This window comes from Mauremys reevesii, linkage group 2 (assembly GCF_016161935.1).
Source record: "Mauremys reevesii isolate NIE-2019 linkage group 2, ASM1616193v1, whole genome shotgun sequence".
NCBI classification, from domain to species: Eukaryota; Metazoa; Chordata; order Testudines; family Geoemydidae; genus Mauremys; species Mauremys reevesii.
Genome location: NC_052624.1, coordinates 21224606 through 21246579, shown reverse-complemented (window position 1 = coordinate 21246579; position 21974 = coordinate 21224606). Strand labels below are relative to the sequence as shown.

At 40.0% G+C, this 21974-nt stretch overlaps 1 protein-coding gene across 1 annotated transcript in view; it reads left to right on the top strand.

Moving 5' to 3' along the window:
* Nucleotides 1-21974, top strand: part of PTPRN2 (protein tyrosine phosphatase receptor type N2) — a 940168-nt gene that overhangs the window by 256362 nt on the left and 661832 nt on the right. The window contains exon 3 of the mRNA XM_039523677.1: nucleotides 14408-14521. Coding sequence (XP_039379611.1) covers nucleotides 14408-14521 — 114 coding nt within the window. The remainder of the gene's footprint in view (nucleotides 1-14407; nucleotides 14522-21974) is intronic.

The following is a 21974-nucleotide window of genomic DNA, read 5'->3' as shown; positions in this document are numbered from 1 at the left end:
GCACCGCCAACCAGACTTTTAATGGCCCGGTAGATGGTGCTGACTGGAGCCACCAGCGTCTGTTTTCAACCGGGCGTTCTGGGCGAAAACTGGACACCTGACAATCCTAAACAGGTGGATACACATTTTTCTGTAGGTGTTTTTTTTTTTCTTTTTCTTTTTTTTTGTGGCCTCCAAACTCAAAGCTGGAGAAATGGAACATACATTTTGATGGTAACTCCCCAAATCCAAACCTCCCTGAGTATTGTATCACATTTAATTTGAATATCACAAAGATAACATTAGCAAAGACAGTTGGTTCTGAGTATAATGTGAATTAAAAGATCAAATTTTAATCTTGTACAGTAAAAAGAGATTTTTTAATGTAGTCTGGCTCACATTTCAATACACATGCTTTAAATCTTGAATCTGTATTTTTAAAAAAGAGATGAGGAGAGTACAGATTTTGCCCTTAATTACATCTGTGCAATATCATGGAAGTAGTGATATTGCACAATGTACAGAAAGTCAGAATAAGGCACTAATTTGATGAAATGAAATATCATTCCAGTGTTTTCCCTTCGAAGAAGCTTTTTAAAAAGCTTGTTTTCCCGGCTTTCAAGTCTTCTATTGTGTGTGTGTGTGTGTATATATATATATATATATATATATATTTAAAAAGAGCAAAGAGAACCTTATTATTTTGTACCTTTGGTAAGCTATGTCCTCTCACAGATTTGAGTGTGTTTGTATTGTTCAACATTACACACATTTTATTGTGTGTTTTTTAAATACGCTAAGGTTACACAGTTAAACACTCAAGGAAATGCTACAATTAAGATTAACCTCAACTCTGCCCCTTATGTATGTAGATACAACAGTATCGCCATCTGTAAAATGGAATAAAATATGCTTTCCTCTTTTGTTAAAGTGGTTTAATATCTACTGATGACAAATGCTATTTAAAAGCTAGGTGGTAGTATTATTATTATTACCATAGCCTTTAACTATGTGCTGCCATATGATTTCTCAGGTTATATAATATAATATCATACAGTATTTTTCTACAGCCTGTAAGAATTTATAAATGGCATGAAATGGATCCTCAGCCAGGTGCCCTTCCACCCTGAATAGAAGAGCAGCGAAATTTGAATTAGATTCCACAGATTCAAATCAAGACCACATCCCTGCAGGGTTGGGTCTCCATTGCAAAATGAGAAAGGGCCTACTTTCTAGAATCTTGGTGGCTGTAGTTCCAGATGATGGAAATCTTGTAAGATGTCATAAGACTCTCACTATGAACAATTCAAGAGTATAGCCAATGTGAATTCAATACTTTGAAACCTGCCCTTAACCCTGGTTCCTTCCCACCTTTGACTCCTATGCGGAGCAGCTGCTATTACTATATAACTATAGGGCTGCAGATGCTAAAGTTCATCCTTTATTTTGGAATGCAAGGTTCTGTATTGGAGAGGGCAGAACAGACTGTAGCTGTCTGAAGCTTTCAGCAGGCCTTGACTGTTGTGTTATGTAATGTTTAAAATAATTTCATTCTTCAGTACAAGCTCTGTGTGCCTTAATGAGAATAATAACACTTCTGAAAACCACTAGCAGAATCTGGGCTGTTGTGCTCCTTGCTACCTTCTTTTAAAAAGAATAGAGCAGAGAGTGGAAGCCTGTTCCTGATCTGTTCTCCATCCACTGCTACTGTCAATGGAAGGAGAAGCAGAGTGCAAGCTGCCGCAGTTCTAGATCATAGGCTGGAAATCCAGTTCCTTAAGGGAAGTGTTCAAAACCTGGGCCTGTCATGGACGAATGAGGATGCCTGACATATGTAATATGTCTGAATGATTCCCTCCTACAAATAGAATGTCTCACTCTTCCTTCTCCACTATTCCATATGTTTATGTAGGCACCCTTTACTAGAGGGGCCTCTGAACTTTATTGGGCGTGTTCCAAGGGAAAAGCCTGTGTGCTGCAATCTAGCTTTAGAGACTACAACTCCCATGATGCCTTGGGGAAAGAAAGGAGCGACTTCCTCATACAGGGAGAGCAGGCAGTGGTCTCCATTTTGGGAAAAGGAGTGAGATTGCTGCTGTGGAGCTCAGTCCATACCAGAAGCTGCTGCTGAGAGCCTGCAGGGGCTTTGATCGAGCAGGGAGCCTCAGAGGCTGTTGGTGGCTTCACTGGAGTCAGAGCAGAGACTATTGTTGTGCCTAGAGCTGACTCTTGTTTGGGATAGTACTTGCAAGGGAAGGGGCACAGCAGAGAGACTGAGTCTGAGGAGAGGCAGAGTGATCATCCCACCAAACCAGGACCCAGAGCTGCTGACGTTTGGTGGGGCCGGCTCCAGTCGTCAGAGGGGTTGTGCAGCTTGTTGCCTTGGCTGGACTGATGCACAGAACCAACAGAGTGCTGCCTGCAGCTTCAGATCTTCAAGTGCGCCCACGCAAGCAAGTGTCTAGGACTCTGAAATCCAGTGGAGTGGACACTCTGGGGTGGGGTAAATGGTGGCAATGTAAATGCCAGTTACATAAGGTTGATTTATTACTGTATAAGTCTTAAATAAATCTTAAATTTATTACTATAGTCTATGTGTCTACATTATAACAAGTATCCTATGAAGTAAAAGGTTGCACACTTTCTGGGGATACACCACAAGTTAATAGGTGCAGAGTTTAAGGCCAGAAAGGACCATTAGATCATCTAATATGACGTTCTGTTCATCACAGACATTTCTCCCAGATGCTGCTGTATTGAGCCCAATTATGTGTGATTGGCTAAAGGATATCTTCTGGAAAGGCATCCAGGCTTGATCTGAAGACATCAAGATATGGAGCATCCACTATTTTCTTTGGTAGTTCATTCCAATGTTTAATCACCATCACTGTTTAAAAAAAGAAGGGTGATGTTTTTCCAATTTGAATGGCTTCAGCTTTTAGCCATTGGTTCTTGTTTTGCTTTTCTCTGCTAGATTAAAGAGTCCTTTGGTACCCAGTATTTTCTCCCTGTGGAGGTATTTATACATTGAAATCAAGTCACCTTTCCGTCTTCTGTTTGATAAGCCAAACAGATTTTAAAGTCTCTCACTGAAAGGCATTTTCTTCAGTCCTCGAATCATTTTCTGTGGCTTTTCAATTTTTCAACTTACTTTTTAAAATGTGAACATTAGAAACGTATTGAAGTATTCCAGTATTGGGCTTGCCAATGCCATATGCAGAGGTAAAATCACCTCTCTACTTCTATTTGCATCCAAGGATCTCATTGACCCTTTTTCCCATAGCATCATGCTGGGAACTCATGCTGAGTTGCTTGTTCACAGTGACTTCTAGTTCCTTATCAGGGTCACTGCTTTCCAGGATAGTCTCCCATTGTGTAGGTATGGCCTGCATTCCTTGTTCCTTGATGTATAACTTTGCATTTGGCTGTATTAAAACTCAGTTTGTTTGAAAGGGCCCAGTTGACCAAGTGACCCAGGTTGCTTTGTATGATTGCCTTGTCCTCATCTTTGTTACTACTCTCCCAACACTGAGAACACAATTAATGTTCTAGGCCTGGGTTATCAGCTGTGCCAGAACTCTGCTGTAAGACACCTTTGCATTCTTCTTTTCCCTGTGGCTGCCAGGGCGTGATGTAGCCCTGATCTAAGTTAAAGCAGGCTCTGGTCTGCTCCAACCTATGTCAGCTTCTAATGGCTCCCTAAAAAAAAAAAAATGTATAACAGGTTCTGCTGAAGAATGGCTCAGGAGCAGAAGGTTCTGCAGATCAGTATTTCAATACAGTACATGGGCAGAACTATATGGAGAAGTTCCATCTTGACCAGTACTTGTCGAAACTGTGTATGTCTCAAGCCACTTCTGGTAGCTCCTTAGTTTCCTAAGCAGTAAATTCACTAACAGTTTTCAAAACTTATCAGCTGTCTGTAGATTGCTTCACTAGGCATTTTTCCTTGAACTCCTAGAGACTTATGAGGGATGTAAAGGTAACATTCTTCAGGTTAGATTTAACGTGAGGGGAACCTTCCTCTTGCATGTCCAGAATAACTCTCTCTTGATATATGAGCTTTGGCTGTCATGTGTGCTACTGTCACTGGTTTGTTTTTAATACCAAATGAAATAAATAATACTTCACATTCCTAAGCAAGTTCTTTTTTACAGAGGTGTTTCTGCCCTGGGAATATAAACACCGTTTGATTACACAGTGAAGGCCTTGCCAGCTCCAGTGTATTTCTTGGCACCAAAGCATTGGCACCAACCAAAAGTATAATGGGTATCCTTGAATTGATTGAAGTACATTTCAGTGATACTAGGAATAATTAGTGTACATAAATAAGCATTATTATATTTGCATCTTATTGCTTCCATAGATCCTTGGTCTGTGGTAACCCTCCATCTTGAGCTAACAGTTACCAGCACCTCCAATAATAGAATTATAGCTAGTAGAGATGGATTAGTCACTATTCTTCATTCTCTAGTACTGTGTCTAGCCTAATTTAAATATTCTTAGAAATGGGGTTCCCATTACTCTCATGGGAGACTATTCCACACTTTCTGGAATAGATCTCACTGTCAAGAAGCTTGTTCAGATACTCAATTTGTTCATTTTTGTAACTGCATCCCATTTTTCCAGTAATATCATAAACAATTCATATCCCACTTTTGTGTTTACACCCTTCAAACATTTGTAGACTGTATCATGCCCCTACTTATTTTAAATAAAGTTAGGGTTAGCCAAGTTATATATATTTATCTTTTTTGACCTTTTCTCATGTCAGTACATCCAGCCCCCTAAATTTTTCTTTTCCTTTCTTTCGTTCTTCCTTTCTTCTCTGAACTTCCTCCAGTTTGTCTGTATTGTTCTGGTAATGAGGTGCCCATAACTTAGCTCAATATACTCTTTCTCCCAGAAATAACTAGTATCTTCCATATCTCATTCTCATTTATTTTTGCCAGCTGGTTACAGATGCCTCAAACTTATGTCCCTCTACTATTGATCCATCATGAAACTGTAACTAGAAAAGGAAATATGCCCTTTAGTCTTAGTCCTGCACTACCTGTACTAAATGTGCTATTACTGAAGACATGCATAGGCCAGTTTCACTGTAAATTAGCAATAAATCTCATATTTGAGTTTATAATATCTTTCCTGTAGCAGTTTGGATAAGTTGGAGTAATGTTTTCCCATTTTGCTCTTATCCCTCGCACAGTCCTGAAAATTGGGAGCAGTTGGCCAGGTAAGTCCAACTGTAAACCAGCATAGTTTACAGTGAACAAGTGGTTTTGTTTGGAGTGTCATCTCAATGGAAAAGACAGCAGCCCTAAAATCTAGTCACCATCGTGTGTGTTGTGTCTGGTCAGCCCACTCTTCTCTCATCTATTTTTTAAACTGCTGCTTTTTCTGATAAAGAAAATCTTTCTCACACAGAGATTTATGTTCCTTCTCTCCATCTGTTGCCCTGATTGAGAGATCCCAGCTTTTTACAATTGGTATTTGTCATTCCAGCTTTTTACAGTTGATATTTGCCATGTACCTAGTTCTTTAATCCCTTAAAAATCTCTCTTCAGGTAATTGAGGTTCTGTTTATATAGTGCTATGGGACCTTGCGAACCGCTTATTAGAAGATTAGCGCAAACAGCACAGTCCCCAGAATGTCTGTCCTCCTGCTGCTGTTGCAGCTAAAATCAGTTCCTTTTTTAGAGGCAGGAAGAACACGCATACATGATCTTCCCAGGAGTTACTTCCTGAGGCAAGGATCCTTCGCATCTCAGCGGAGCCACACTTTGTAGTGACTATCTTTGGCCAGCAGTCAGCACTACAGTAGTGTTTATGTAATTGCTAAATTGTATAAATCTCAGTGCCAGCATGCAGCTTTGAACGTCAGCATTGCTTACCAATGTCGGGGATCTGGCATTCAGTAGCACTTTAAATATACTTTTGCCTCAGACAGCAGTAACCAGCTTATCAGCGAGAACATGTACTTCCTGATATTCTGATATTCCAGTTTCATTGCTGATCCTAGCTAAAAGGTGGGTCAGCTGGGTATTTTTCATCATCCTGACTATTACTTGGTGTGCTTGGATGCCGTGAAGAAATAGAGAAGGATAATTAGATTAAGAACAAAACTCTTGTGTAAAGTCACCATAGAGAGGTGTTGATTAATAGTATAGCCAAATGATTGACTACACCCGTGGTTTGTTATGAAAAATGTTTGAGACCAAATAACCAAACATAGCCAGTTTTATTGCTAAAAATCAATAACAGTACAGTACAAGAAAGAAAAAGTTACTTCCCTCTGAGAAGCTGTTCATACAGTCAGTTCACCTTAAAGGAAGATGTGCTTCCCAAAATATGCATTCAAAATTAGCTATATTTATACTTTACCCAAGTCTAAAATCCATCACTCAGCTTTTTACCTTGGTTTTGTGGTTCCAATTTGTATCCCTTATTTCTTGTTTTTGAACATAGCATGCCAAACCAGCTGGGCCATGAAGACTCTTCCTACCTTGTACTCATGTGTCTTGATTTTCGGAAGGTTTATATTTTCTACTGCCAAATGTTATATTTAGCTTTGCAAGGTATTGTGAGATATAAATGTCCTGACATAAGTGGGCAAGAATGAACCTAATACAACTTAGCATAACTTTGTGCTGACATTGATATATACAGTAAGATAATATATATCATATTAATGTGACATGTAATACACATTAATGTGGTGTGCAATATGTATAACATATACGCTGGCTAACAGAAGTTTTAGCTCTTTACCACCAAAGCCATTCCTTTGCCATGTAATCTTTATGACTCTGAATTTGTGACATTTCCAGCAGCAATTTCAATGTGAATAGGAGCTGAACTGAGCCACTTGTGATGTTGGAAAGGAGAAAACAAATAAAATACCATTCAAAATGTAGACCAACCCGCTCTTCCCCCCTGCCCCCCCTCCAAAAAAAATCTGGTTTGGAATATATTGGAGAGGTGGACATTTGTGGTATTTGAGGAATATGTCTTTTTCTCAGAGAGTTAGGATTCTTTTTATGGTAGCATTATTTGCCTCAGTGATTCCTCTAAATCCATATATGTTTTTAATGCAGAAAAAAAAATATTTGGCTGTTATTGACCTTCTGTTATTGACCGTTTCTAAGGTCAGTGATTTTAATTTTATTGCAGTACATTATGCCATTGATAGCGAAGTCAGATCCCTGTTAAATACTGTTTTAACAAACAAACAACACAATTAGTAATGTATACAACTTGTAGGAAGTCTTAGAAAAGCAGTCAGTGGGTGAATGGGCCACAGTTTTCTTCATACCATCCTCCTTTTTTTGATCAACCAATGTTGTTTCTTTCAACAAATATGAAGTTATCAGCTATATGGTACATACATAGTTTTTTATTTTAATTTTTTTTTAAAATCACATAGCTACATTAAACACTGTTTCACAAGTCTCTCTACCATACACATTAGTGAAGGTTTGGATCTGGGTAAATGGATACCTATAGATGTCAGGTAAAATGCCACGTGTATCTCAAGTAGCTTAGTTTACCAGCTATTCTGCAATATTCACCTACAAGCCTGACATCAGAATTGAGCCCTGGGGGTGAAGCTGTCCACTAGGTGCCACTGTTGCTGTTCAGAAATAGAAGTAAAACAGGACTACTGAGGATGCACGAGGCTAAACCTAGAAAAAGCGGAGTAAAATGATAAACCAGTTTTAAAAGTTTAACATGGAAAGGTGCTTGTAGGAAGTCAGCATTCTCTGGAGAGCACTGTATGTTAAAATTCTGCAGGTGCGGCAGGCAGCTTTGGAGATTGTAATCATGAGTTATTCTGAAGAAGTATTGGTATGAGACTTTTAAGCATTTTCTTTTTCAAATCATGGTTTAAATTTTCAAAACATTGCATGGGGGATACCAATGTAGAACCTATTATTGTTTAATTGGTGTTAGATGCACCTCTCTTGTGAAGTGTACTTAAAAATGGATGTACAAAATATGTTTTGTTCTCTATAGAACAAAATGTTTTTAATAAATGGAACATTATAAGAATGTTGTTTACTGTGTACCATGCATGTAAATCTTGAATATGGATTGTAGGTTCTCTGTCTTCTGAAATAAAAAGCCATTGACATGGAAGGTTAATGTACTGTTCTAGAAAGCATAATTGAGTCCTTTTCAAAACAGCTTTGAAAACATGCACATTACTGTACAGAATTCAAAAGGGAGAGAAAAATAATATATATTTTAATAATGTCAATAAGTTTCCTATAATAGCTGTTCTCTGCATAGAAAATTTATGACCTTAAAGTCCAATATCTTGAGACTTCCATGTCTACAAGCAGGTACTATGTGTCCCAGTGGAAGTCTAATGATCTCTCATTTCCAGTTGTATAAAAGTTCTGTTTCTAACCATGTAGTCATGCGATATCAGGCCTTTGGTTTGTCTTTAGTCCAGGATTTAACATCAATGTCCCTGCAACAATATCCAGTACATTTTTGGGGGAAATTCCACATTTAGGGGGAAAAACAAAAACAAATCTATGTTTCTGGCAGATAGAATTAGTAAAAAATGGCAGCTGTTTGAAACTGCTTGAAGGTTTGTAGTGGTAGAATAAGTCCTTTGATTAATGGACCGAGTGCAGGTGAGATAATTAAGTTGATAAATACTTCTTGTCACATGCATAACATCACTGTATATGGGTTTGTGTATTTAGTTGTATCTACTGTAAATAATACACAGGTACAAACTTCAGTTTTACACACATTGTAACTTTATAACATCAGATAATTATAGTAAGGAAGTTATGGGCCTTGGTCCACTTATACATTCTAACTGCCTTAACCACTCTATCTGGAAGGCCTTCTAATTGCCTGACCATTACAGGCATAACAGCTGAAGGAATTGCTTCACATGTACAATGAAGTGCCTGATTTTAGAGCTTGCAAAATTCATTCACTTGTCAGTACGATTTGGATATTTCCTTGCTGGCCATGGAGACCTAAGTAATCAATTACTGAGGAATGTAAGCTTTTCAATCAAATGAAGGCATAAGGATAGAGCCCTACCAAATTCATGGCTATGAAAAAAGCATCTTGGACCGTGAAATCTGGTCTCCCCCCACCTATGAAATCTGGTCTTTTGTGTGCTTTTACCTATACTATAAAGATTTCATGAGGGAAAACAGCATTTCTCAAATTGGAGGTCTTGGCCCAAAAGGAAGTTGCAGGGGGGTCTGAAGGTTATTTTAAGGGGGTCATGTTATTGCCACCCTCATTTCTGTGCTGCCTTCAGAGCTGGGTGGCCAGAGAGCTGGCTAGGTGTCCAGCTCTGAAGGCAACACCCCGCCAGCAGCAGTGCAGAAGTAAGGGTGGCACAACCATACCATACCATCCTTACTTCTGCATTGTTCCTGGCGGTGGCTCTGCCTTCAGAGCTAGACTCCTGTCCAGCAGCCACTGCTCTCCAACTGCCCACCTCTGAAGGCAGCGCTGCCGCCAGCAGCAGCGCAGAAGTAAGAGTAGCAGTTCCACAAATCCCCCTACAATAACCTTGCAATCCCCACACAACTTCTTTTTGGGTGAGGACACCTACAATTACAACACTGACATTTCAGATTTAAATAGCTGAAATCATAAAATTTATAATTTTTAAAATCCTAGGACCATGAAATTGACCAAAATGGACGTAGAATTTGTTAGGTCCCTACATAAGGGAGAGACACAGACTGACTCCAGGCCTCTGCTCGTGCTCATAGCTTTGCTCAGCCGCAATGAAGTGGATGTAACAATACTTTGGTCAGTTTTACTGGTGCTATACAGAATCCTGTGTGCAAAAACCTGTCATAATTGCTTTACTATATCTATTTATGAACTCTCATCATCTTTAGAGACTCAGTGTTTGATTTAACTAATTACAATTTTTAGATGTCTAGCTGTTAGTAAGTGAAGAGTGATTTCAGGATGGCTTCTTGGGATGTATTTCTGTACACAAGGATAGTCAAAGAAGGAACCTGATTAATCCATCTCTTGTGTTTCTGAGTATGTTTTAGATGGTTTGAACAGTTTTTTCTGATAGCTCATTTTACCGTGGTTACTTTAGGCTCAGTGTAACAAGCTCAGAACTCAAATGCTCTACAAAAGCTTTGAACTTCACCTGGGTATATAGTGGATAATCATCTAAAAACACTTAATCAAGAATTGCTTACATTTTGTGAAGAAAAAATTCACATGGTGAATCATTATTTCACTCAGGGTATATTTTAGGAGACTTTGCTTAAAATAAACTGAATGAGTCAGCTGCCACTAAATAGATTTGCCTTCAAGGGGAAAAAGGGCACTCAGTAGATTTTGCCAAAAGCTTTTTTTGGTACCTGGTGAGACTGTGATGATGATTGTTTAGCTTATTGTGATTGAAACATTTTAACACAAGTAACATTACAAAACCATATCTGGCCCTTTCACACAGGGGCGGCTCTGTTTTTTGCCGCTCCAAGGACGGCAGGCAGGCGGCTTTCAGTGGCGCACCTGCAGCGGTCCGCTGGTCACACGGATTCGGCGGCACGCCTGCGGGTGATCTGCCGGTCCCGCATCTTCGGAGTACTCGCTGCTGAATTGCCGCCGAAGCCGCGGGACTGGCGGACCTCCTGGCGCTGCTGAAAGCCTCCTGCCTGCCGCCCTCACAGCAACCGGCAGGCTGACCCCCACAGCTTGCCGCCCCAGGCACGTGCTTGCTGTGCTGGTGCCTGGTGCCGCCCCTGCTTTCACATAATTCAGTACCCAGATATCTCTCATGAATGCAACGTAGCATTTCTTTCCTCAGTGGTGAATGGAACCTCCATTTTTCTGTAAGAATTGCATCACCAAAGTACACTAATTCATCATAAACAGACCAGTAATAATAAGCCAGGGATGAGATTTCTCCCTTTGCCTCCTGCCTTCCCTCAAGAGTCATCCCTCCAGAACTTGTAGTTTGTCATCATCACAATTTTGTGTGCCACCTTCTGTATTTTATCAAGAGAGGATGGTAGGTGTTCAATAAGCATAGGTACTTGTGTTTCTATATCATATTCCATGCTATTCTATGCTCCGAAAAAATGTGCCCTAGATAGCGCATCTGCCATAACAAAGATCTTACCTGGTGCATGACTTTGGTTAATTTGGTACTTTTGTAATCTCAGCAGCAGTCTTTGTATTCTAAGAGTTCTTCTAGACCATGGCTTTTAAACAATGGCTTTTAAACAATGGCTTTTAAGAGTTTATGTTCAGTTCCTAGTGAAATCTTTCACAGCTAAATACAATAGAAAGCATCCTTCCATCTATTTGGATGGAATCATTCCTCTGGAAGTAGAAGTCACCTAAAAATCAACATGTGTCGTGCATTTAACACAGATATTCCTGATATAAGTATAGGGGAAACTACGATGATAAATATCATGGGGTAGCCGTGTTAGTATGTATCCACAAAAACAACAAGAAGTCCGGTGGCACCTTAAAGATTAACAGATTTATTTGGGCAAATAAATCTGTTAGTCTGTAAGGTGCCACCGGACTCCTCGTTGTTTTTACAGTGATAAAGGGATACTACTGGTGGCAATGCTTGACAAATTATAGTATTTTAATGATAATCATATATTTATATTGATCTGTTGTCTCAATGTTTCTTTATTCTGACATGCGTGTGGAGTGGATGTCTTTCCTGAGTTGCGTTATTTCTTGGCGTACATATTTTTTGCAAAATTTTGTATAAACACATTGGTGTTATAAGCCTACAGTGTTTTTCCTTTAACTCTGTATTTATTAAATCACAATTCATGCTTTGAACTTTATCCATCATACATAAAAAATTCCTTAAAATTTAACTCTGAAGGTCTTTCCCATTTTGTTTGCATTTAATCACAACTTCAAGTCATTTCCTATTGTTGTCACAATTTAGCATTTATTACACAAGTGTAGTAACTTTGCCACTCTAGAGGGAGCTCTTATACTAACACAATAGAATAACTTATTACAACATCTGGAAGTAGATAGGTACAATTGACCTGGAAAGGTGCTTACAGACCAATGTAACAGGCAGTAGCAGGTAAAGATCATAATGCCACAAAAATGGGTATGCCATGCCTCGGAGGGAGCCTTTTTAGAGATGCCATTTACCAGCTATAGTAGTAGCATGTTATTCTCTTCCCATCTCTCTTCTCCTATTGTAATTAATGGAAGTTCTGGTTCCAGTGACACCCAGGAGTACCCCTTTAATTCGTATTATGTCAGCATTTCAAGTGGAAGGACCAAATAATTGGCTGATTCAGATATCTTGCCTATGCTGTTCCTATAACTTCATTTAGGTTCTTGGCGCATACCTCAGATCAGACTTTGGACCTAATCCTTAATTTTCGAGTTTGACTATCTTCATTGTTTCCAGTGGCATCAAACTGAAGACTTTGCATGAAAGTTGCCAGCCCAAATGCAAGTTTAGAAAGAGATAAGTGTATCAAGTAAACTTTTAAATTCTAGAACTTGCAGAAGAAATAGCTTTTCAGACAACAACTCTTAAAATATTATGTAAAAATGGTGTAATTGGAATTAAATACAAAGTGTGTTCTAGATTCTTGACTCAGGTGAATTTGTTTTTTAATCAGCTGAATTTAAAACTAACATAGAATAAAATACTCCCAATACCTTAATTGTTTGTATTATTTAATGTGGGTTTCTTAATTCTAAACCATTGAGATTTGTAGCCTAGTTATTTGTAACCACTTGGTTTTATGCCTCAATTCAGCAAGGTATTTAAGCACATGCTAATCTTCACCATGTGAATAATCCCGTTGACTTCGATGAGACTATCCATGTTCTTGAAGATAGGCATATGCTTAAGTTCCTTGATGAATCAAAGCCTTATTTGATCATAATGTATTTACTATAAATTGATAATTCTTGATTTTTTTAAAGAAGTTTGATACTGTGACTATTTCAAACTGCGTCAGGATTTCAAAGTGAGATCCAGACGTCATACCTGTTTATGTGCCTTCCTGTTGAAATTTTAGCTTAAAAAATAATTTTCAGAAATAAAAATTGAATGAAGAGGTGAATTTTTAATGTGGGTTAATCCTATTTGGCATTTTTGGGTTAGAGAGGGTTGAAAAGGACACTGGAAAATAAATTTCAGTTTATTTCAATTAGTTATTTACATGGAATAATGAAGGTAATACTAAATTTTTTCTTCTACGCCACATACTTGCTTGTTTTCTAGACTGTCATGTGAGCATTATTCATCTTTTGAGAGCAACTGGGTCAGTTGCTTCTCTCTATATTCTTTTGATTCTGCAAAGTTCCATAGAAGTGAATGGATGCTTGCAAATTAATACCTGATGTTGGTTTTTTTGCTAATCAGATGAAGCTGTTCTTTTTAAACACAAATGTGATATCAGACATGCAGTAATTACTGAGTTAAAACCAGCACTATGCAGAATATTTTTCTAATTAAATGTGTTGCATCTGAATGGCTTCCTTTGGATCACTCTGTAAAGCAAAACTGTACTGAACAATAAATGAAATCACTTTTTTTCTCTGAAACCTAAAACTGCAGATGGTCAGAGTGTATGTGAAGCACCAACACTCTGAATTAGTCTTTTATATGAATGAGAGAAAGGTAATTTGAAGGTTTGAACTCCCCCCTTCCTCCCACACATACACTGGAAGCTCGTCTCAAAATGAACAATTCTCTAAATAAAGACTAATTAGGACCTAAATTAATTAGAAGGTGTGATTTGAAAAGACATTCATGAGAAGAGTCTTGTCATTTTAGACAAATAGAATGGAGCTAAATAAATTAGGCTCCATTAATATATCATTGTTCTGTGAGCAGTTGTCTTTTACTGCATTCATTAGAGGGTACTACTTGAAATGAGCCTTTGCTGGGCATTATGGATTCAGCATGCATTTACCAATGCCTAGCACACAGTTCCGACATTAAAAATATTTCAACAAATCCTCATAATTCCTGAAAATTAATATTTATATTTTCTGGGTGCTTTGCTTTTCATCTGGAAAGTTTGAAACGCTGAACATTAATTTCCTCACACATACACAGTTGTCAGAAAAGAAGCCTTACATCAAAAGATTTGGAAGCCAGAAGTCTGAAATTACTTTTTTTTGAAAGTATAGTCTTATAACTTTATAATCTACAATAGATCCTCCCTCCCGCCTCTACCAGGATAATTTTCTTCCAGTATTATTTATTCTGATAGAAAATGCACTGCTTCATGAATACTTCAAAATTCCAGTAATCCTTTGATGACTTTTTAAAACTGTGTTCTAAAGAGTTCCTGCAGTATATAATTAGGACATATTGCAAGTGCACATCTCATCATGTGTTTCTTCCTTTCAGAGAATGAGAAATATTTTTTTCTTTTCCTTTCCCTTTCTTTTTCTGCAGATGGAGCATTTGGGAGATGTCAGCGGGTTCCGGTGATAGATGTCTATAAATATGAAATTTCACCCCCCATTCTTCAGCACCTAAGGATCATCTTAGAGAAGCTTTCACATAGAGGTACAGTAAAAATTGAATGAGAGTGGACCCAAGAAATGTGTGTGGCAAAGGAGCAACAGTCCGTGGTGTAGAGTAGCGTCATTGTTTTCTGTGGGTTTTGGTACTGTGTGGTACAGAAAATTTAGATTAGTATGTTTCAGGCCGGATCCTGCAGTTCTTATCCAGGCAGAGCACATCCTGAGCCAGTGAATATGTAGCAGTGTTTTGGTGAAGCATCTAAAGGAAGTTTATGTCCCCTCTGCAAACCACGTGTGTCTGGGCCTTCAACCTTGTCTATGCTGAAATTTTAGCCATTGGTGTACCTCCACAAGTGTAGACATGGTTCACACTAGCGCAGGGGTTCTCAGACTTCATTGCACCACGGCCCCCCTTCTGCAATAAAGTTACTACGTGACCCCGGGTGTGTGGGGGAGGGATCAGAGCCCAAGCCCTGCTACCCCAGGTTGGGGGAGAAGGGGCTGCAGCCCGAGCCCCATTGCCCATTCAGTCCTGGGTCCCAGCAAGTCTAATACTGGCCCTGGCGATTAAAATGGGGTCACAACCCACTTTGGGGTCCCAATTCACAGTTTGAGAACCACTGCACTAGTGTAAATCATTAATGGCTGAGGAATAATTTACCATACATTTGAATGCATCACAGAACATTACAGGATAAAAGCGCATTAGGCACCCAACTTGCTAGGGGTTAACTTTCCATCAGATAAGGAGAAATTCCTAACTTCCTAATTAATTCCTGTACTTTATTTGAACTGCTCTGGTTTCATTTAACAACTAAATCTAGTATGGCTCCAGTAATGATTAGTGACTCTTCCTTGAGATAATCCCTACACTCACTCTAAAGTGACAGAAAGGCTGAAAAGGGAGAATCTGTTTTCTGAATGGCTTAATTGGAATTAACAAAACTTTGAACAAAATGAAGAACAGTAACTTGAACAAACTTCTTTGTGTGTTATAAGTGAATAAACACATCTGTTTTGGAGACAGAGATAAAAGCAGGAAAGCTTTGTAATTTTAATCTTCATTTTAAATTGTTCCAAAATGTATGTTGGCATGATTTGTTATACACCCTTACAGGACCCCAAAATAGCCTGTGGATTTATTTCCTGTCCAGCTGCCTCCTACTGATGTGAACACCAGTCAATGCCTGGTTGCATGTAATAAGAGGATGGGAATGGACAAATATAGCTTGCAGCATCCTAGCTTGCCCTTCATTAAGGGCTAAATCATTGTCTTGCAAGCAAAGCCTAAGTCATTGGTCTTTGCTCAGAGCAACTTTGTAAGAGCTGGAGAGATGGAATCCTTCCTCATCTGTGAGTATGATGTGGGGCAACTGTGAAGCCAGGTACCTAGTGACTACTTACTGTCTCCCAGCTCCCTGCAGGATTTGGAACTGATGGATCTCCACTGTCTGTGGACTCTTTGCCAGACCCCACCACTCTCTAACTTGCTTATGATCTATCTGCCATCCCCATGCTCTTGTGCAGAGAGCCACCACTGAGCTTGTTTTGGTACAGGATTTCTCTGCACCTGATCTCTCTATCTGGAGCCCACCATCCTAGACATGTTGGCATTTCTGCTGCATTTTATCCTTGTAAAGGGGCATGCAGTATTTTCCCCTAAGGGAAATCTTATGCATGAAATTTGGACTGTCTCCTGCTTAGTGCATTGAAAGATACTGGTGTAGAATATGCATATTAAATACCAGGTAGGGAAGGAAGGGGTATGTCACTATTAAAACTGGTTCAGGAACCCCACAAAAACACACAGAGATGTTTATCTGCCTGCTTGCTCTCACATCAGTTTGAGCTCTCGTCTAATATTCTTGGCAATTAGGAACCATGGGCACCTTAAAAATATCTACAACAGATACATACAATACACACATTCAGTGCTTGTCATACTTCCTCCCTGCTCTCCCCATCCTTTGCAAATACTGGTGTATTCATTGTGCATAAAGAACTGGACAAACAGAACCAATTATAACTCTTCATTTGGTAGAAATGTTTGTGTGTCCATTGTTATGACAGTTCTGCCAGATTAGTTTTATCCATGTTTACCCAATCTATTATTCTTATAATGAGGTTTAGAGGGATGTCTTTGTTTTCTACTGTAGCTATCAAGGTCCACACTTCCAACCCATTTGTGTCAGTTATAATGATGATCATTTGCATGGTTAATACTGCTTTCCTGTGTGCCGTACAGAATATCATGTCCCTTTCATTCAATACAGACATAAAGGAAACTTGCTCATTCAAGATCACACAGATGGTCCAGAAATACTCAAAGAAGGTCTTAACTTGCTCCAAAAGATTGCTCCATGAGCAGTTATAATTTCCAGTTTTGCCCTGTCCTTCAGCAGCACTCCTAACTATCTCTGCATCAGCTAAGGCTACATCTACCATGAAAAGAACAGGATCAAACTGCACCCTTTGTTACTGGCATAGCAACATGCCACACAGATTTTACCTGAAAGATTGTACAATATATCAATTATAATTCATTTCAGAATGAGTAAAATTCCTGTTAGCAGCTGCATCAGCCATATTGCCAATTAAGGGTATTTTTTGTTGCTCATTATCTTGAGTGGTTTTCTAGTATCTTTGGTCTTAATTTTTACAACGGGTCATTGGTTTTTATTTCCTGATTTTTACATTCTGTCAATAGTACTAACTTCCTTGTTTTCCTCTGCTGGTAACATGCCCACCTCTATTTCCTTATTGGTAATTAGGCTATCCGTCCTCATTTTTCTTTATTTTTGGTGTTATTGATTACTTCCAAGTGATGTTTGTGATCAAAGCAAAGGCCAAAAGGAAAGGTTGTATGTTCAGATACAATAAAACAAAGTAGAATGTAGCACAAATAACACATCACAGTTTATTCTGCCACCCTTAGTACAGTACACTAGCAAAGCATACAATAGAAAGTTGGATGAGTCATACTATTGATGTTAATCTCTTTAATAAACTTGACTTTATGTTGAATTAAATTTTCACAAGGGTACAATTTTCATGGCTTTTTTTTACCCACTGAGATTATTTCTGTTTTTGTCAGCTGTCAGTGCCTTGCTGCAAAGTTTTGTTTTCTCACAGTACTGTAATCCCACATGGCATTTTCACTCATACTGTCCTTGTCAAGACTCTGGCAATGCTCATTATGAAGATTTTCTGAAAAGTTTATGAACTTGGGTGTGGGTAGGGAAAAAGCCCTTCTGCCGGTTGCTGAAATTTATGTAATAATAAGCTGCTTGTGCCATTGGTCCTTCTATAATGCATGAGAAGGAGGTAAAACATTTCTCATTCTTCTTCGAATGGCTGCACATGTGGGTTCCACTTAGCAGTCTGCGCACCTGGTGTGCCAGAACTGGAGAGCTTTCTGCAGCAGTGCCTGTTGGAGCGGTGCACATGCCCTGTGCCTCCAGAGGCTACATATGGGCATCACCCTCAGTTCCTTCTCACCAACCATCTCCTGAGTCTGCGCTCCCTGTGTGGTTTACCTCAGGGTTTTTTGTCTATGCAGCCAGCAAGTTAGATTCCTGCCTTTTTTTCTTAGTTAATAGTTGGTTAGTTAGTAGTTAGTGCTCAGTATCTGGTTTCTTTACTGTTTTATTTGTTTTAGTCAGTAAGTTTTGGTGTGAGGCTCCAGTGGCATGCACTCTCGTCTGTCATTAAGCAGTGCCCATCATGTGGGGTGTCTATTTTAAATAGTGACATCCACCCTCATGCATTGTCTTTTGTGTCTCAGCAAGGGACATATTAAAGAGAGTTGTAGTATCTGCAGGAGCAGGTTGTGCCACAAGAGGACCCACTGACCCCAGTTAATCTGTTGTCTTCATTGTTCGATGGCTCAATGGCCTCAGGTTCCTCCTCCCTAGTTTCAAAGGATTTTAAATCTTATCAGGACCTATTGAGGAGGATGGCTGAATTGTTAGGCACAGAAGTTGAGCTTGTCCAAGCTTTTGGACCTTGTTCAGGCAGCAGCCCATGGGAGAGTAGCCTTGCCTATTAATGAAGCTCTTTTGGAACTGGAAGGCCTTGTGACACATGCCAGCCTTCTTTGTGCTTGCAGCCAAGTGCACGGAGAAATGATATCACATTCCAATGCAAGGCTTCAAGTGTTTTTATTTCTACCCTGCCCCATACTTCCTTGTGGTCACAGCTGCCAATGAGATGTTGTGACAGGGAGATTCAAATCAGCTCCCAAAGAATCCAAGAGACTTAACTTATTTCATCTCCTCTCTCCAGATGTGCATAGCTAACCACTGTTAGCAAAATATAATTCTGTAAACTGAGAAGCAATGCTTACTGATAGGCTGCCTGAAGATACAAGGGAGGAGTTCATCCTGGCAGAAGACCACTTGGTGGCCAATACATCACTCCTGTTGGTGCTCAATGTGGCAGATGCTTGTTTTTTGGAATGGCGTCTGCAATAACAATGAGAAGAAGCTTCTGGTTACAAAACTCTGCTATAGCCTCTGACATCCAGCAAACCATAGAGGACTTCAATTTTGCTGGTCAGTTTTTGTTCTCTGACAAAACCGATGAGAGTTTGCACTCATTTAAACACTCCTGTGCTACACTTCGTTAATTGGGGATCTATACTCCAGCCCCCAAGAGATAGCAGTATAGGACCCCAACAATACTCTCAGCAGTATTACAGGTAGTCTGGATATCCTCTGAAGCAGCATGACTTTTTGAGGAAGAGGCACACGTCACAGAGATGGAGGTCCTCCAGCTCTGACTCGAATCAACCAGCTTGTTCTCGGTCATCTTTGGGGAAACACCAGATTTTATTTCTCCCTCAAGGATAGCAATACAGCCACCAGCAATCATCCTGTTTCTCCCCCTAACCCTTTGGGAACAGATTATCCTAGTTTTTCAGTGCTCAGGAAATCATAACTCAAAAATGGGTTCTAAGCACCGAGAGACTGGGATACTCTAGCCTCTGCATCCCCATCTCACAACGCTGTGTTCCTTCAGAAAGTTCTGATTCTGCTCACTCTAGGTGCCCCAGAAGAAATCCACCTTCAATATCAGGCAAAGGAGTTCACAATACTTTCTGATCCCCAAGTCCAAGGGGATCTGAGACCCATACTCAATCTTCAAAATTTCAACAAGTATAGCAGATCTATAAGATTTTGCATGGTTTCCTTGGCATCAATCCTTCCCTGCCTAAACCACAAAGACTGGTTTGCTGCCCTCATAGATTCATAGACTTAAGGTCAGAAGGGACCATTATGGTCATCTAGTCTGACCCCCTGCACAATGCAGGCCACAGAATCTCACCCACCCACTTCTATAACAAACCCCTAACCTATGTCTGAGTTATGGAAGTCCTCAAATCGTGGTTTAAAGACCTCAAGGCGCACAGAATCCTCCAGCAACTGACCCGAGCCCCATGCTGCAGAAGAAGGTGAAAAATCTTCAGGGCCTCTGCCAATCTGCCCTGGAGGAAAATTCCTTCCTGACCCCAAATATGGCGATCAGTTAAACCCTGAGCATGTGGGCAAGACTCACCAGCCAGCACCCAGGAAAGAATTCTCTGTAGTAACTCAGATCCCACTGCATCTAATATCCCATCACAGGCCATTGGGCATATTTACCTGCTAATAATCAAAGATCAATTAATTGCCAAAATTAGGCTACCCCATCACACCATCCCCTCCGTAAACTTATCAAGCTTAGCCTTGAAGCCAGATTTACAGGATGCCTGTTTCCATGTGGCAGTATTGCTAAGTCATAGGAAGTTTGAGATTTGTAACGGCAAGTTGACATTATCAATACACAGTACTTCCTTTTGGCCTGTCCTTGGCCCCAGGTGTATTCATCAAGTACATCGTCATGGTGGTGGCATTCTTGAGGAGGAAAGGAATTCACATTTTCCCTTAGATGGAGATTAGTTAGCGCCAGGCAGATCTGAACTTTGAGTTCTTTGCCATGTCCAGGTCATCATCCATCTCTTCAGTCATTTGATACTCATGCTGAACAAGGGGAAGTCCTCATTATTCCAACACAGGGGATTGAGTTTATTGGGGCTCTATTCGATTCTACAAAATTGGTGGCTTTTTGCCCTCAAGACAGGTTTCAGACAATTTGCTAGTTGTGCCACCCCACCATCACAGTCCAGGTATGTTTAAGGCTATTAGGCCACCTGGTCTCATGTATTTACGTGACTCTGCATATCAGGCTATGACCATGCATCCTTCAATGATGGCAGAAGCTAGTCTCTCAATTGAACAAATTGGTTTGGGTTCTCCTGCAGTCCTGTGTTTCCTAGAGTGGTGGATGTATTAGAACAGTGTATATCAGGTGTAGGCAACCTATGGCACAGGCGCCGAAGGCGGCACATGAGATGATTTTCAGTTGCACTCACACTGCCCGGGTCCTGGCCACCAGCCCAGGGGGCTCTGCATTTCAATTTAATTTAAAATGAAGCTTCTTAAACCTTTTAAAAACCTTATTTGCTTTACATACAACAATAATTTAGTTATATATTATAGACTTACAGAAAGAGACCCTCTAAAAATGTTAAAATGTATTACTGGCACGCAAAACCTTAAATTAGAGTGAATAAATGAAGACTCGGCACACCACTTCTGAAAGGTTGCCGACCCCTGGTGTATAAGGAGGCATAGCATTTGCTCATCTCATTCCAATCAAGACAATCATTATCAATGCCTCTCTGATTAGGTGGCTGCATACTTGGGGGTTTGCAAATCTAAGCTTTGTGGACCGAGCAAGATGTGGCTCTTCGTATCAGTGTTCCTGAACTTTGAATGATTCACACTTGCTATGCTTTTCTCCCTTATCGCACAGACTTGTTGGTCCAGAAGCTCACTGACAATACCAATACAACTTCAGTGTACTGTCTGAACAGACAGGGAGAGGCATAGTCCATTCAGGTCTGTTAGGAAGTGATGAAACTTCAGCACTTTTGCATCAAAGAAGGCATTGCTCCTATTGCTTGCTCCCAGAATCAGCTGACAGCGTCTCAGCAGGAGTTTCTCTGGGAATCACAAATGGTTGCTAAAGAACATTGTACTAGGGAACTATCTTCAAGGCCTGGGGTGTTCTGCAAGTCCACTTACAATGAAAGACAATAAGGAATATCAGTTTTCTTCTTGAATAGGTTATAACTGAGGCGCACTAACTGATGCCTTTCTGCTGAGCTGAGGACCAGAGCTCATGTATGCATTCCCCTCTATTCCGCTCATTCATCAGATCATACTTCTATTGAAACAAGGTAGTGCCAAGATAATCCTCATTGACCACTGTGGTGAAGACACTGCTGATTTCCAGATCTTCAGTCTCTCGATTCAACCCCGTTGCTCCACCTGGGATTTCTGCAGTGTGGACAAATGTGGCACCCAGATCTGAGCAGCCTGTGTCTCACGGCATGCCTGCTGCCTGGTTGGATCAAGTAACAAAGGACTTGTCAGTTGCAGTTCAGGAGATAC